The sequence below is a fragment of the Melanotaenia boesemani genome, chromosome 8 (assembly GCF_017639745.1).
Source record: "Melanotaenia boesemani isolate fMelBoe1 chromosome 8, fMelBoe1.pri, whole genome shotgun sequence".
Classification (NCBI taxonomy): Eukaryota; Metazoa; Chordata; class Actinopteri; order Atheriniformes; family Melanotaeniidae; genus Melanotaenia; species Melanotaenia boesemani.
In genome coordinates this window covers 22,260,828-22,273,469 of record NC_055689.1, presented here as the reverse complement: position 1 = coordinate 22,273,469, position 12,642 = coordinate 22,260,828, and the positions used below count along the sequence as shown (strand labels likewise).

General features: G+C 37.1%; 2 protein-coding genes across 2 annotated transcripts; both read right to left on the bottom strand.

The window, feature by feature from the left end:
* Positions 1 to 151: 151 nt before the first annotated feature.
* ftr67 (finTRIM family, member 67) lies at positions 152 to 6,834 on the bottom strand. The gene is made up of 7 exons (XM_041993770.1): positions 6,088 to 6,834; positions 3,427 to 3,522; positions 3,025 to 3,258; positions 2,766 to 2,925; positions 2,590 to 2,691; positions 1,711 to 1,815; positions 152 to 578 (listed from the first exon to the last, which is right to left on the bottom strand). Exons 1-7 carry the CDS (start codon positions 6,802 to 6,804, stop codon positions 511 to 513), a joined length of 1,482 nt encoding a protein of 493 aa, XP_041849704.1. The 5' UTR covers positions 6,805 to 6,834; the 3' UTR covers positions 152 to 510.
* Positions 6,835 to 7,871: 1,037 nt separating this feature from the next.
* Positions 7,872 to 11,158, bottom strand: LOC121645318 (protein THEM6-like). Its single transcript, XM_041993777.1, has 3 exons — positions 11,058 to 11,158; positions 10,017 to 10,521; positions 7,872 to 9,673 (listed from the first exon to the last, which is right to left on the bottom strand). The coding sequence occupies exons 2-3, from the start codon at positions 10,515 to 10,517 to the stop codon at positions 9,566 to 9,568; spliced, it is 609 nt and encodes a 202-aa protein (XP_041849711.1). The 5' UTR covers positions 10,518 to 10,521; positions 11,058 to 11,158; the 3' UTR covers positions 7,872 to 9,565.
* Between the last annotated feature and the right edge of the window lie 1,484 nt (positions 11,159 to 12,642).

Here is a 12,642-nt window from a genome sequence, read left to right as displayed (position 1 = left end):
AAGTACGAATCAGGTGAGTCTACGTCAGATGCACCGACCTTTTGTAACCTGATACGTCGTTGTGTGTTTAGTCAAACTTTTCTTGATGCCTGTATTGGTACTGTGAAATATTAACCAGCCCCCGTGAAAAGAAACACAAACTGTGAGAAAGTCTGCTTTGTTTAGTTTTTAATGTAGTATTACAGTTTTCAACAAGTCACCAAAGCAAAATGATTGAGGAGTTTCGGTTAAAAATGGAGAAAACTTAAGAAGCATAAAAATTAAATATTACAAGATGAACTTGCTAATACTGAAAAAAAAAAAACTTAATGTCAGTCCTGCTTTTGCTACTTAATACTTAAACTGTTACTGACCTATAATAAAACATTCAAGTATAGCTGTTAACACAGTGTTATAAAAATTTGGTTTATGAGTGGCAGTGCAGGTTTGCATGAGGAGAGCACTGGAATATAGTGAAATGCAGCCTGTGTGGATTCATGTGAAATATGGAGTCTGATGTCCAGTTGAAGTCTATTTTCTCCTGGAGTGAGGGCGACGCTGAAGGTGCCTCTGTCTGGATCCGGAGGACAGTTTGGAGCCTGAGCAAACGATAGATTTATTAACATTCGGCACCCTGAAGCAGCAGATATATGACGATAAGATACAGATCCTTCATTATTTAACATGCACAAATTACTGTTTGAATAACAGAATAATAATATATATTATAAAAGAAACATTTCTCCTTGAAGCAGGTGTCAGAGTTGTATAATGCTATTTCACTTATTTGCTTTGTGAGCTTCAGTGATAAATATATAGTCTTTATGTTTTACTGGTTAACTTGTTTCCTATGATGTTAGTGACATAACACCTTTTGTATGATTCAATATTTTACATGCCAAGAAAGTAAAATCATCCATGAACAGGATGATGCAGCAACAAAGAGGAAGAAACTGAGTTTCAGCTAATAGATACAATCACTTACTTTACATAATTTCCTCCACATACAGGAGCAACTGCTTCATTTTTGTTCTCCACTAATACATAACATGACAGACTGGGTGACATCTATGGCTTTGTGAGATCATTTTAGTACACTACTGTGGAAGAAATTTTACTTATTATGCTCTATATATAATATTATAATCACAACTATAATTACTTCCTTTACTATATTCATTTATAAATTGTATTTACACTTATTGTTACTATATTACACTTTTTACATTGTTCATTTTTATCCATCATGCTTTAATTCACTTTTAAGGTTTATTCTCTTCATATACATGCTCTGTTAAAAGTTCACTGCGAGGGTAAGATGACCTTTATCTGGTCCTTCCTCAGACCCTTAGACTGGTTCTGGTGGAGACACAACTATGTGAGGTTGTTTTGATGCCAGCTCTTGGAGTTGTGTGTCCACCCAAGGTCTTCAGGAAGGAGGATTCTTTCTACAGAAATGTATAACTATTGTTTTTCCTCCCCAGAGTCTCTCTCGACTTCACGCAAGTCGAGACGACCACTCTCATTACTTGCAAGTAATTCATTACTCCTGTAAATAAACCTTTTATACTTTTACTCATTCCAGACTCTTGGTCATTTTTCTACAACACTACATTTACATATAATTTCTTGTTTCAGTCAATATGTTTTCATTTGTGTTTGACTCGCTGATTTAAAATCAAACCCTTTGTGTGAGATGAATGCTACATGAATGGTTATGGCTCAATTTACCAAACGGTGAGAAGGCAAACGATGGCATGGCAGGTCCGGGAGTAAGGAAGGGGTTGAGAGGACTCACAGGAGGCTGGTCCAGACCGAGAGGAGTTGCAATAACCACTGCAATAACAAAGATACCATCACAGTCAGGGAAGTTTCAGCAAACTCTGCTGTAAACAAACATGCTGAGTGCAGAGTTTCTGTTGCAACATAACAAGGTTAAAATGAGAGTTTTTTGTATGACAAAAAGGTGCATATTAGACATTCACAAGGACACAGGTGCAACATAACACATACAAAAACAGTCAAAACCTAGACTTTTTTTTTTTTTTTTTTTTTTTTAAATACACACACGTACATTTCAGATTTACTGTGTTTGCTGTCTGTTTCTAATTAAGAAGGAATTTTTATGTTTTATATATTGTAAACATTCATTTTCCAGTTAAGGCCTTGAATTAAATGTAAATATAGTTAAATGTTAAACTACAATGCACATACATATATATACACACATATATATTTTATTTCTGATATGCCAAAAAATAATGATAAAAAAATTGTCGGAGCAGAAGTTGAAAATTTAAAAAAAGTGGAGGAAAACCTCAACAGCAACAACTCAGAAAAAATTGACTACAAGATGCTAAGTTAAAGTTTGTAAGTACAGGAGTGAAATTATTATAAAGAAAATGATAAAAATCAGATTAAGTCTACAATGGAAATGAATTTAACATCAAACAAATGCTCCAACAAATGAAATATTCCTTTGTTCTGTTTCATAAACATTTTCATGTCTCAAATTTTTCATTATTTAATGAAATTCAGAGATTGATACGAATCTGAAAGGGTCAAACACCTTTATTAAGAGGTTTCTAAGACAAGCATGATCATACTCACCTCTTGGGGACTCCATTGGTGTGGCTGAACCAGTCTCGTCTGCGTGGCTCATGTTACATTGAACTGCAGGATTCTGAAGACTTATAATTGTAACATCTCGCACTACAAAAGGAAATGGTGAAATTATTAAAGTCACATAAATCATATAAATCACATTTAAAAAAAAGCATCTCTACCTTTTTCATAGATGCTGACAGATCCTCCCTGGCACACTTCCTGCAGGAGTCCCTTAAAATCAGACACAGCTGTCATCACCAGGCCGAAGGAGAGGCCGGGGTCGGCTCTGAGTGAAGGGGAAGCTGACAGCACAGGTGGGGCATGAAGAGACTGACAGCTCTAACACACAGACACAAAGAGGAGTTGGCATTTAAAAGAGTGCCACTGAGTCACATCCTGAGAAACACAAGAATCCCAAATACGTCTGAGAGGAATCACCTCAAGGAACTGAAGGATGTCCTCAGTGTGGGACAGCTGGTCTAACTCAGCCTCGCTCTTCTTCAGCTCATCGACCTCTTTCTGGATCTTCTCCAGCAGCTGCTCAGCCTCACTCACAGCCGTTTTTTCCTGGGCTTTGATCAGCTCTCTCACTTCAAAACGCTTCAGCTCTATCAAACGAATTAGCTCGGTAAAGACTGCGTCGCTCTCCTCGGCCGCAGCCCGAGCAGAACGCTGGAGGGAGACACAAAGTGACCAACAGCGGCTGAGCAAAGACTGCCGCTTTAAGATTCACACAATCTGTAAAATTAATAAATGGTAAAGTATGCCCTGAGATCAATGACAGGACATTAAAAGAAAAAAAAAAAAAACAAAAAAAAAAAACTGGACATTGGCACTTACGGTAAGAGAGAAAATGGCTTGTCTCAGCTCCTGTGCCTCCTTTTCTTTTTGCTGAATCCTCAGCTGGGAGCTCTGCTTCATGTCACTAAGCTGCCTCTGAGGAAATATGTTGGAATATTAGAAATATTTTTACAGAATTAAACTCATGGGCATGTAGCCAGGAGAAAAAACTTTACTGTTAAAAAACTGCTTAAACTGGACATTTTAGAGCTGTCTTTATAAGTAAAAGCAAAAAAAGACAACGGTAAAGTTTTTTTTTTCCATCCCTGGTGTTGACTGAAAACCAATGCAATGTACAAGTGAACCTAAAAAAAAAAAAACTTAGAATATCGCGCAAAACTTTATTTTAGTAATTCAGCTTAAAAAACTGAAATATTTCAAGCATGATTTATTATAATTTTGATGTTGTTAATGGTTTACAGCTTATGAAAACCCAAAAATCTAAATCTCAGTTTGAAATCAATGAAAAATAAATATTTAGAATCCAGAAATACTGACCACCTGAAGAGTAGAGCCATGCATATGAACTCAGTACTTGGTTTGCAAGATTACTCCCTCAGTGGGGCGTGGCATGGATGTTATCAGCCTGTGGCTCTGCTGGTGTGGAATGGAAGACCAGGATGCTTCAATAGCGGCCTTCAACTCTTTGGCATTGCTCAGTCTTGTGTGTACCATCTTTCTCTTGGCAACTCCATAGATTTTCTATGGAGTTCAGGTCAGTTTGCTGGCCAATCAAGCGTAGTAATTCTTTGGTCATTGAACCAGGTTTTGGTTCTGTTGGCAGTGTGAGCAGGTGCCAAGTCCTGCTGGAAAATAAAGTCAGCATCTCCAAAAAGCTTTTCAGCTGAAGGAAGCATAAGTGCTCTAAAATTTCCTTGTAGACGCTGCGTTGACTCTGGACTTAATAAAGCACAGTGGACCAACACCGGCAGATGACAGGACTCCAAAATCAACACAGACTGTGGAAACTGCACAATGAACTTTAAGTGTCTTGGACTGTTGCCTCTCCATTCTTCCTCCAGAATCTGGACCTTGCTTTCCAAATGAGATGCAAAAATTGCTCTCATCAGAAAAGAGCACTTGCACCACCGCTCAACAGACCAGTTCAATTTTTCTTCAGCCCAGGTAAGAAACTTCTGGCATGTTTTGTTCAGGAGTGGCTGGACAAGAGGTATACAACATCTGAAGCCCATGTCAGGATCTGTGTGTGTGTGGTGGCTCTTGAAACTCCAACTCCAGCTTCAGTCCACTCCTTGTGAAGCTCCCCCACATTTTTTTTTTTTTTTTTTTTTTGACCATTTCCTGAAGATCCTCTCCTGGCTGTGGTTCCCTTCCATTCAACTTTGTATTGATGTGCTCTGAAGCAGCACTTTGGAGCACCCAACTACTTCTTTTGCAGTTACCTTTTGAGACTTTCCCTGCGTGCTTTTCTGCACAACTGTCAGGTCAGCAACCTTACCCATATTTGTGAAGCGTACTGAAATAGACTGAGAGACCATGTAAATGCTCAGGTGTCGTTTGCAGGTGTTTTAGATTAATTAGCTGATTAGAGTGTGGCACTTAGAGGCTACAACATTGAACTTTTTCATACTATTCTAATTTTCTGAGAATTTGATTTTTGGGTTTTCATAAGCTGTAAGCCACAATCATCACAATTATAACAAATAAATGCTTGAAATATCTCATTTTGCATATTATAATGAGTCTATATAATATATTACTTTACCTTTTAAGTTGAATTACTGAAAGAAATTAAGTTTTGTGCAATATTCTAATTTTTTGAGTTTCACTTGCATATTATCTGACCCTGATTAAATTCCCACAGGGACACTGGCGATTGATTACAAGACATTTCTGATTAAAGACACTTATAATGGTAATTTATCTATATTTTAACCAACCAGAGCAGAAAGATTTAAAAACAATAAACACATTGTGCTAGCTGAGCCAAGATTAGATCACCTGTGTAAGTAGGCTCAAATGCCAGTAAAAAAATTTATTTAAATGAAATGAAGAAAAAAAAAACTTTGAGCAGCTAAAAGAGGGATTAAATGTAGCATGATTAAAAAATGTTTGCTTAATGTTCAAATCCAGACCTTTTTGCATCTTTTAAAATAATTTCATTGTATGACAGTCAGCAATTCTCTCTCTCATATATTATATTATATATATATATATATATATATATATATATATATATATATATATATATCCATTAGTAACATGTCAAAATAATTGATAGGACTTTTGATTCTCTGAATCATGTAAACTACTTATCAAAACATGAAAAAGAAATAATTAAATGTTTGGTTAGATTATTGATTACAAGTTTGTTTCAGTGTTAAACCTTATTTGTCAAAAACAAGGCAAAAGTCCAAACTTAGTCATCAACCTTTAAACAAACACAACTCTGTGGAGACTCTAAAGATGGTTGTTACTTACTACACTAGTTTAACACAAAAACCAATACAAGAAAAATAAATAAAAATGAGAAATACTTGTAAACAGAGGATGAAGAGGATTTAATGTATTTTAGTCTATACAAACTTTTATACCACAGACATGCACTATGACAGACAAGCATGTCATAGTGTAGGATGCATAAAAACGGCTAAAGATGCAGATGATCGTCTTCAATGACTCGGGTGATGTAATTATTACCTGTTTGTTTTGGATTTCTGCCTCGGCCAGCACCGTGTCGTGTCCTTTGTGTTCGTCTGTCAAACACAGGTAGCATATGCAGCGCCTGTCGGTGCGGCAGTACACCTCCAGCAGCTTGTCGTGTCGAGGGCAGATCTTCTCCTGGAGTCGCTTGGAGGCCGACACCAGCTTGTGCTTTTTAAAAGCAGCAGACTCGTAGTGAGGCTGGACATGAACGTCACAGTACGAGGCCAAACACACGAGGCAGGACTTGACAGCTTTGTTTTTCCTCCCGGTGCAGACATCACACTCTACGTCGTTGGCTTCGGCAAAGCATCGATTATCTGCCGGCACCGAGGTCTCCTGGAGTCCCGTCTTCTTGAACTTCTCCACCACATCGGCAAGCATGGTGTTCCTGGCGAGCACCGGCCTCGGGTTGAAGCTCTGTCTGCACTGCGGACACACGAAAACCCCGAGGAAGTCATCCTGGTCCCAGTAGTTCTGGATACAGCCCGAGCAGTAACTATGTCCGCAAGGAATCGTCACCGGGTCCCTTAACACGTCCAGACATATGGAACAGTTAAACTGGTCCTTGTCTAGAACCAATCCGGCCTGAGCCATCGTCGAAAACACACAGGACGGGTAGAAAATGACGGAAAACACGGGAAAAGGGCAAAGAAACACTGCGCTGCTTTGTTTACAGGAAGTAAAGAAGAGGGGGCGTGGCCAAAGCAGCATCACCGGAAACTGAAGCGGATTTAATTTTTAAAAACAATTAAAATAAATAAAAAAACATCGATTTGTTTTTATTTTTTAGAATAATTGTTTAATTACATTTAGCTTATATTCTTCTGTACAGAACTTTGGTCCATTTTTGTTTGTTGTTTAAGGTATTTTTTTATAAAGTTGGATTCAATTGGATTCAATTACCATTCTATCAACAGGTGAAAATCGCAAAAGGGGATATAGAAATGTCACTTCAGTCTTGGAAAAAAATAGCTCATTTTAAAATCAAGATTTATTTATTGGAAGAGAGAAACTTAGTTGAAATATCAGACGGTTTTCTAAGTGGTATCATAGTGTTCTTTATCTTTATTTACCAACTGTAACAGATGGTTGAGAAATGCTGAAAGAAGAAGTAAAAAAAATGGTAATTTTTCAGTTCACCATAAAGGTAGTGAGATCAATTATTATATGGAAGGCATATCAAAATTGAGTTCTGATGATAATGTTTTAGCTGGGATGGGAGCTCAGACAGGGTCTGTGAAAGTATCTCAGGTAAGTTTGCTGATCTTTTCAGTGTTGTAAAATACGGAGCCCTTTTACATTAAAATAGCAAAAATATAGAGAGCAGTGTTGGGTTGAATAATGTGTTTGGTAGTTCTGCATTTGAAAGAGAAACACTGTTCAGATTTCTAAAAAAAAAAAAAAAACAAAACAGCAGTGCAAGCGAAATACATGTCAGCCAGAACAGTTTCACTATCTTCAAAAGCTCTCTGGTTTAATCTGCACGCAGATACACATACATGTCTATGTAAGATTTTTAGTGCGTGAGGGAATTTTAGTGGATTCCTTTGTCATTAACAAATAAAGTTAAGACAGTTATGTTCAAATGCCCCTGAAATGCAATGGCATTGCAAAAATACATTCCATATGCTGTAAGCACAGGAATAAAGTGGTATGTGAAAATATTCAAGTTCTTTAAGGTTTGATTCAACAAGTTCATACCAGCAACTGTCAATACACTAATGTCAAAGTAAAGTAGCATATCACTTCATGTGTAAGGACACTCAATCACCCAGATAAATTTTCCAGTGCATTTTAATTCAAAATGCTTTAAAATTAACAAACACAATAAATAATATTAGAGAAATAATTCAATTTCAATAAATCATAATAATATTAAAATTAAAATCCAGTGCATAACTTCAAAGTTCAATGTATTAAATAGGACTTTTCTTGGTCAGTGCATTGAAAACATACATAATGTGAAAAGGAAACAAAGCCCATTTTCAAACATCAGGTTTTAAGTATCAAGAATGGATCTATTAAAAAATCATCTGGTCTTTGGATCTCAAAATTAAGTAAATTCAACCTTAAGCGAACAACATCACACTAAATATTACACAGTGTTATTGAAGAATAACTAACCTAAAATGCAGAAGCAGCACATAAAAAAACCCCTAGGAAGCCAAGTAATTCACAAGTAGAAATTACTCAGGACAGTCCCCAACATCCCATGAATGGACATCCAAGCAAATTTCACAAAACAATGTTGTTTGGACAGACAAGACCAAAGTGGGACTGTTTATAGGGTCTATGCACTGTGTCACACTCCTTTTAATTCAGAGTAATGTGCTATATGTTGTTCATCTGAGATGGTATATACCTCATTTTAAGACCTTGTAAGGACCAGTTTTTGTTTGTTTCTTTTTCTTCCAATTACACCCTGATACATATTACCTTAGGACTAAGCGTGTACTGTCTTTTCACATGACTGTATAACAGATTGGACATCTTTAAAAATCTAATTTTCCCCAACATAGAACAATACATTACTTTGGTTACAAACAGAAACTTTGATACAGAAATCAGAAGGTTGCACATATATATATATATATATATATACATATATATATATATATTCTCAATAAGAACAGTCAAACATTCAGTGATTATTGTGCATTGCAGGTTTGGAAAAGTTGCCTGCAACATCATATTAGCTTATTGCACCAGCCAATCAAAATTCGAACACATTCTCCTAAAAGATCCCATGCAGTTCCAATCAAGAGGTTATCCTCTTCAATGAGTACATTTTAAATATGGCAATAGATCAATACCAATACCATGCTGATAAATTGATCCTTTAAAATGTGATATTCCCTTTCAGGTTGTTGCAGGAATTAATTGTGCAAAAAAAGAAGAAAAAAAAAAACAAAACAAAAACCTGATGGGATAGTTAAACAATTTGAAAGTACATGTTCAATATGTCCATTGAAGTATTTCCTTTCACCCATATTTTTTCATATTTTTGTTAAAAGTCATAACTTTCAGTAATTGTAAATTACTAAAAACAGGCACAAAATATATTCTGATTTCTTAAAACATGCACTAGTGTCAGTCGACAATTAAGTTTTGAGCTACATGCTTATTTGACATTGCAGGATTTTGCTTAATGAGAATGAAAATATGAAACCAGTCTACTCACAATCAAATACTGACTAAGCTGCAAGGATAAAGCTTCGTTCCCGGTTCACTTTTAAGAGAGCAACTTTCATAAAGTTCAAGTTTTTATATTTAGCTGTCATAAGTTGATTATTTCATATACAAAAATACACATCAGGTAGGACTGACCCAGATCAGAGGTACATGGAATACTGGAAGTCAACTAAAACTCAGCGATGTGTAAATGTTTATCTATGTGTATGTATACTCTACATGTCGGTGCAGTACTATGATACGTGTCTACACTCATGATATGGGGTGTCATGGGGCAGCTTCATTTATTCTTATCCTCAAGTCCACTCTCCGCTCTCAGCGCCTGGCTGCTGGCTGTAATAAAACTGATCCAGTGTTTGAGCTCCTCTGGAAACTCTGGGCACTCAATCTGCACAAAAACACAGGATTAAAACAATGTAAGCAAACTCCTAACACATGTAAGCTGCAGAGCCAAACTGGAACAACTGTTTGTAAGCAGCAAAGTCAATACTTTATTGAACATTGGTTCAATATGCGTAAATTCGTTGATTTGATCCTTTCCTTTGTCATTCGCAATCAGAAATACAAAAACGTGGGTTTGAACTGCCAATCATACTGTGATATTTTTAAGACATCACCCAGGCCTTTTTAAACCTACAGTTTCTCTATGTTTCCCTACAGTTTCTGACTAGTTTAAATTAATAGGAACATAACTGTAGCTAAAATAACGCTGTTACAGTGACATTACTCACCTTTTTTTTGTGGATGAATTCAATGATCCTCTCTGGGCTGCTGTGCACCACATTCTGCCTACAAAGCATGACTGCAGATACAAAGCCATCTATCTTGGACACAAAGCGCTGCTCCAGGTAAAACGCCTTCTCATCCCAGCCTAGTACTTTGGTCCGGATTTCAAAAGCCTCTCGAAATGCCAAAGAACGCCGGTACCGGATGGTGGAGGCACCTACCACCATTTTGGCCCCCAGTTTGCGTGAAGCCATGAACAACCCATTTCTCATGTAGTGGTGGAAGCGAGCAAAGTCACACTCCCTCAGATATCGAGAGTTGTTCATGTGACCTAAGTAGTCCAAATCATGGGTAAGGACCACTCCATCAACACACTGCTCAGCAAGAATGTCGTCTATTCTTGGCTGGAACCATGCCTCAAAGAAAACCTGGGCACCCCGCAGAAAGTACCACACATCCAGGTTGCAGAAGAGGAGGAGGAGGGCACCAAGCACCAAAAGTAACATCTCTCTGTCCAAATATTACACACAAAAAGAGAGACTGGTGAATTTTAAGACATATTATTATCATATTATAACAGCATCTACATGTGGTTTTAACATTTGAATTTATATGAAGGCCTGCAAAAATGTCCATTGATTTGCTGCCTTTTAAGTGTTATATAAATTTGTGACCACAGTCATTGTTTATGAATGCATCTTTGACCTTATCAATGTCACTGCAAGATGTGGGGGAAAACATAAGGTCAGTATTTTTGCACTCGCTGGGTTCGTAATCTGGCTAAAAATCCGGAGGCAGCACATACCCACAAGCAGTCACTTCAACCTTGAGGACTGGGAAGCTAACACTGGTCCGTTCAAATGAACGGGCTACAACCTGCTGTGACAGCCAATTCTCTTAGCTTAGCTGTTAGCTGCAGGAAACTAGTGGCCTTGGAAGAAGCGCAGACAAATTCGGACGCTAGAGTCAACCTCTTTTAATTGTAAAAAATTTAGGCAACAGCCATTAAAACAATAGAATTTCTTTTCTATGATTGGGAAACTCACTGTGCGTCCCGGAGAAAGCGCTACCATGGGATGAGATGCAACTTCAAGGAAGCCGGTAGAATCAATTACCATAACTTCCTGGTGAGTGACGACACGCCGCTTCATTGGTTGACTTGTCGGCATGGTTACATGGAGTTTCGCAATGACTGACGTTATCATATCTGTCACACGTGACTTTTACAGCCCTCTTCAGGGGATTCACCCATTCATGGATTTCAGCTCTTCAGGAGATCGCCGTACACAATGAAACATAATATATGTTTGGCTCTCAGTTTAGAAAAAAAATAATTTTTTCTTATAAACCAATTTCTCCTTCTGGAGAGAGAGAAAAAAATGTGGTTTAGGTTGATGTTCTGACTGGTTTAGAAAAGGGCTTATGGCTTGTTATGGCTGACTGTATAAGATATGGACTAAGCTCGGCAACAAAATAAATTCTTTAGTTCTTTATTTTATCCACACAAAAATAAAGAAACTAAGTTATGGTATAAATTGTGTCCATTATCATCTCACATTGGTTAATATCTAAAACCTTCCTGTCGTCTATCTACATACTGTATATCATCAAATGTTTGTATAACAAGGAACCCATCCATTAATCCATCCAACATCTATATACGCTCATTCGATGGAACTTGTGCAACCACAAATAATGTAAAAATACAGTCTTGTGAACAGGCATGTACCACTGTGTTCTTAAGGGTACTCCACTGCTCATGAAGCCTCTTATATGTTTGTTGATTTTTAATATAATTTTTTTGTAATTATGTAATTTATTATTTATTTTATATCTATTATTCTATAGTTAGGTTCACATTTGGAATCTGACTAGAGTTGCATTCATATCATTACGACATACACATATCAGTCCCCCCCTTCCCCTCTTTTTTCTCTACTCTATTTCACCTTTCTGCCCATGTGCAATGTTATGTCATATTTTTCTTGTTTTTCCTGTTATAGCTAGAAATAAAATAAAACAATTAAATAAATTAATGAAAAAGATCACCATCTTCAAGTTAAAGGGTTATCAGACTGATGCAGGTCTGGAAGAAACAATGAGCCAAACACGTTCATCTCACCCGCCTCCAGCCCAACAGACTGCACACACTTCATGAGCCCACAGGCCACTAGAATCTGCTATACAATACTATAAACACATGTATGCTTAAAACAGAAGAAAAGCCAGTTATAAGGCTAGAACGTATGCATCCAATCAGTTTTTGTCTATGTATTGGGGTTTAGTAATGTCAGTAAGCAGGTGGAGCTACAGTAGTGGAGCACTTCATATCAATCCTGGTAACCTTGATTTTTCCTGCAACATTTAATAAATAAAACATGTCTGAGAAACATCACAGAGATGATTTGTCACTATTAAAAAAAGTAAGGCTATATTATATATTGTCATATATAAAGGACAGGACTCAGCCATATTTATGGTGAGAAACTCACTAATGAAAGCATAACACCAAGTATGGTTTCAGCACGGGATGAGGCAGGGGGTCAGCAGCTTTTTAGTATTTGCATTAAGGGGATGCTCAAGGAAAATACGCTGAGAACCACTGCTCTGCAGTACACAGTTAAGAAACAA

What these genes read in the sequence shown, in the direction of transcription:
- ftr67 (XM_041993770.1), bottom strand. Translation starts at nt 6,804, where the DNA reads ATGCTGCTTTGGCCACGCCCCCTCTTCTTTACTTCCTGTAAACAAAGC. An exon ending in ACATCCTTCAGTTCCTTGAG is followed by an intron (nt 2,926 to 3,024) that starts GTGATTCCTCTC and finishes TCTGTGTGTTAG; the next exon opens with AGCTGTCAGTCTCTTCATGC. An exon ending in TGTCAGCATCTATGAAAAAG is followed by an intron (nt 2,692 to 2,765) that starts GTAGAGATGCTT and finishes TTCCTTTTGTAG; the next exon opens with TGCGAGATGTTACAATTATA.
- LOC121645318 (XM_041993777.1), bottom strand. Translation starts at nt 10,517, where the DNA reads ATGTTACTTTTGGTGCTTGGTGCCCTCCTCCTCCTCTTCTGCAACCTG. An exon ending in AATTCATCCACAAAAAAAAG is followed by an intron (nt 9,674 to 10,016) that starts GTGAGTAATGTC and finishes GTTTTTGTGCAG; the next exon opens with ATTGAGTGCCCAGAGTTTCC.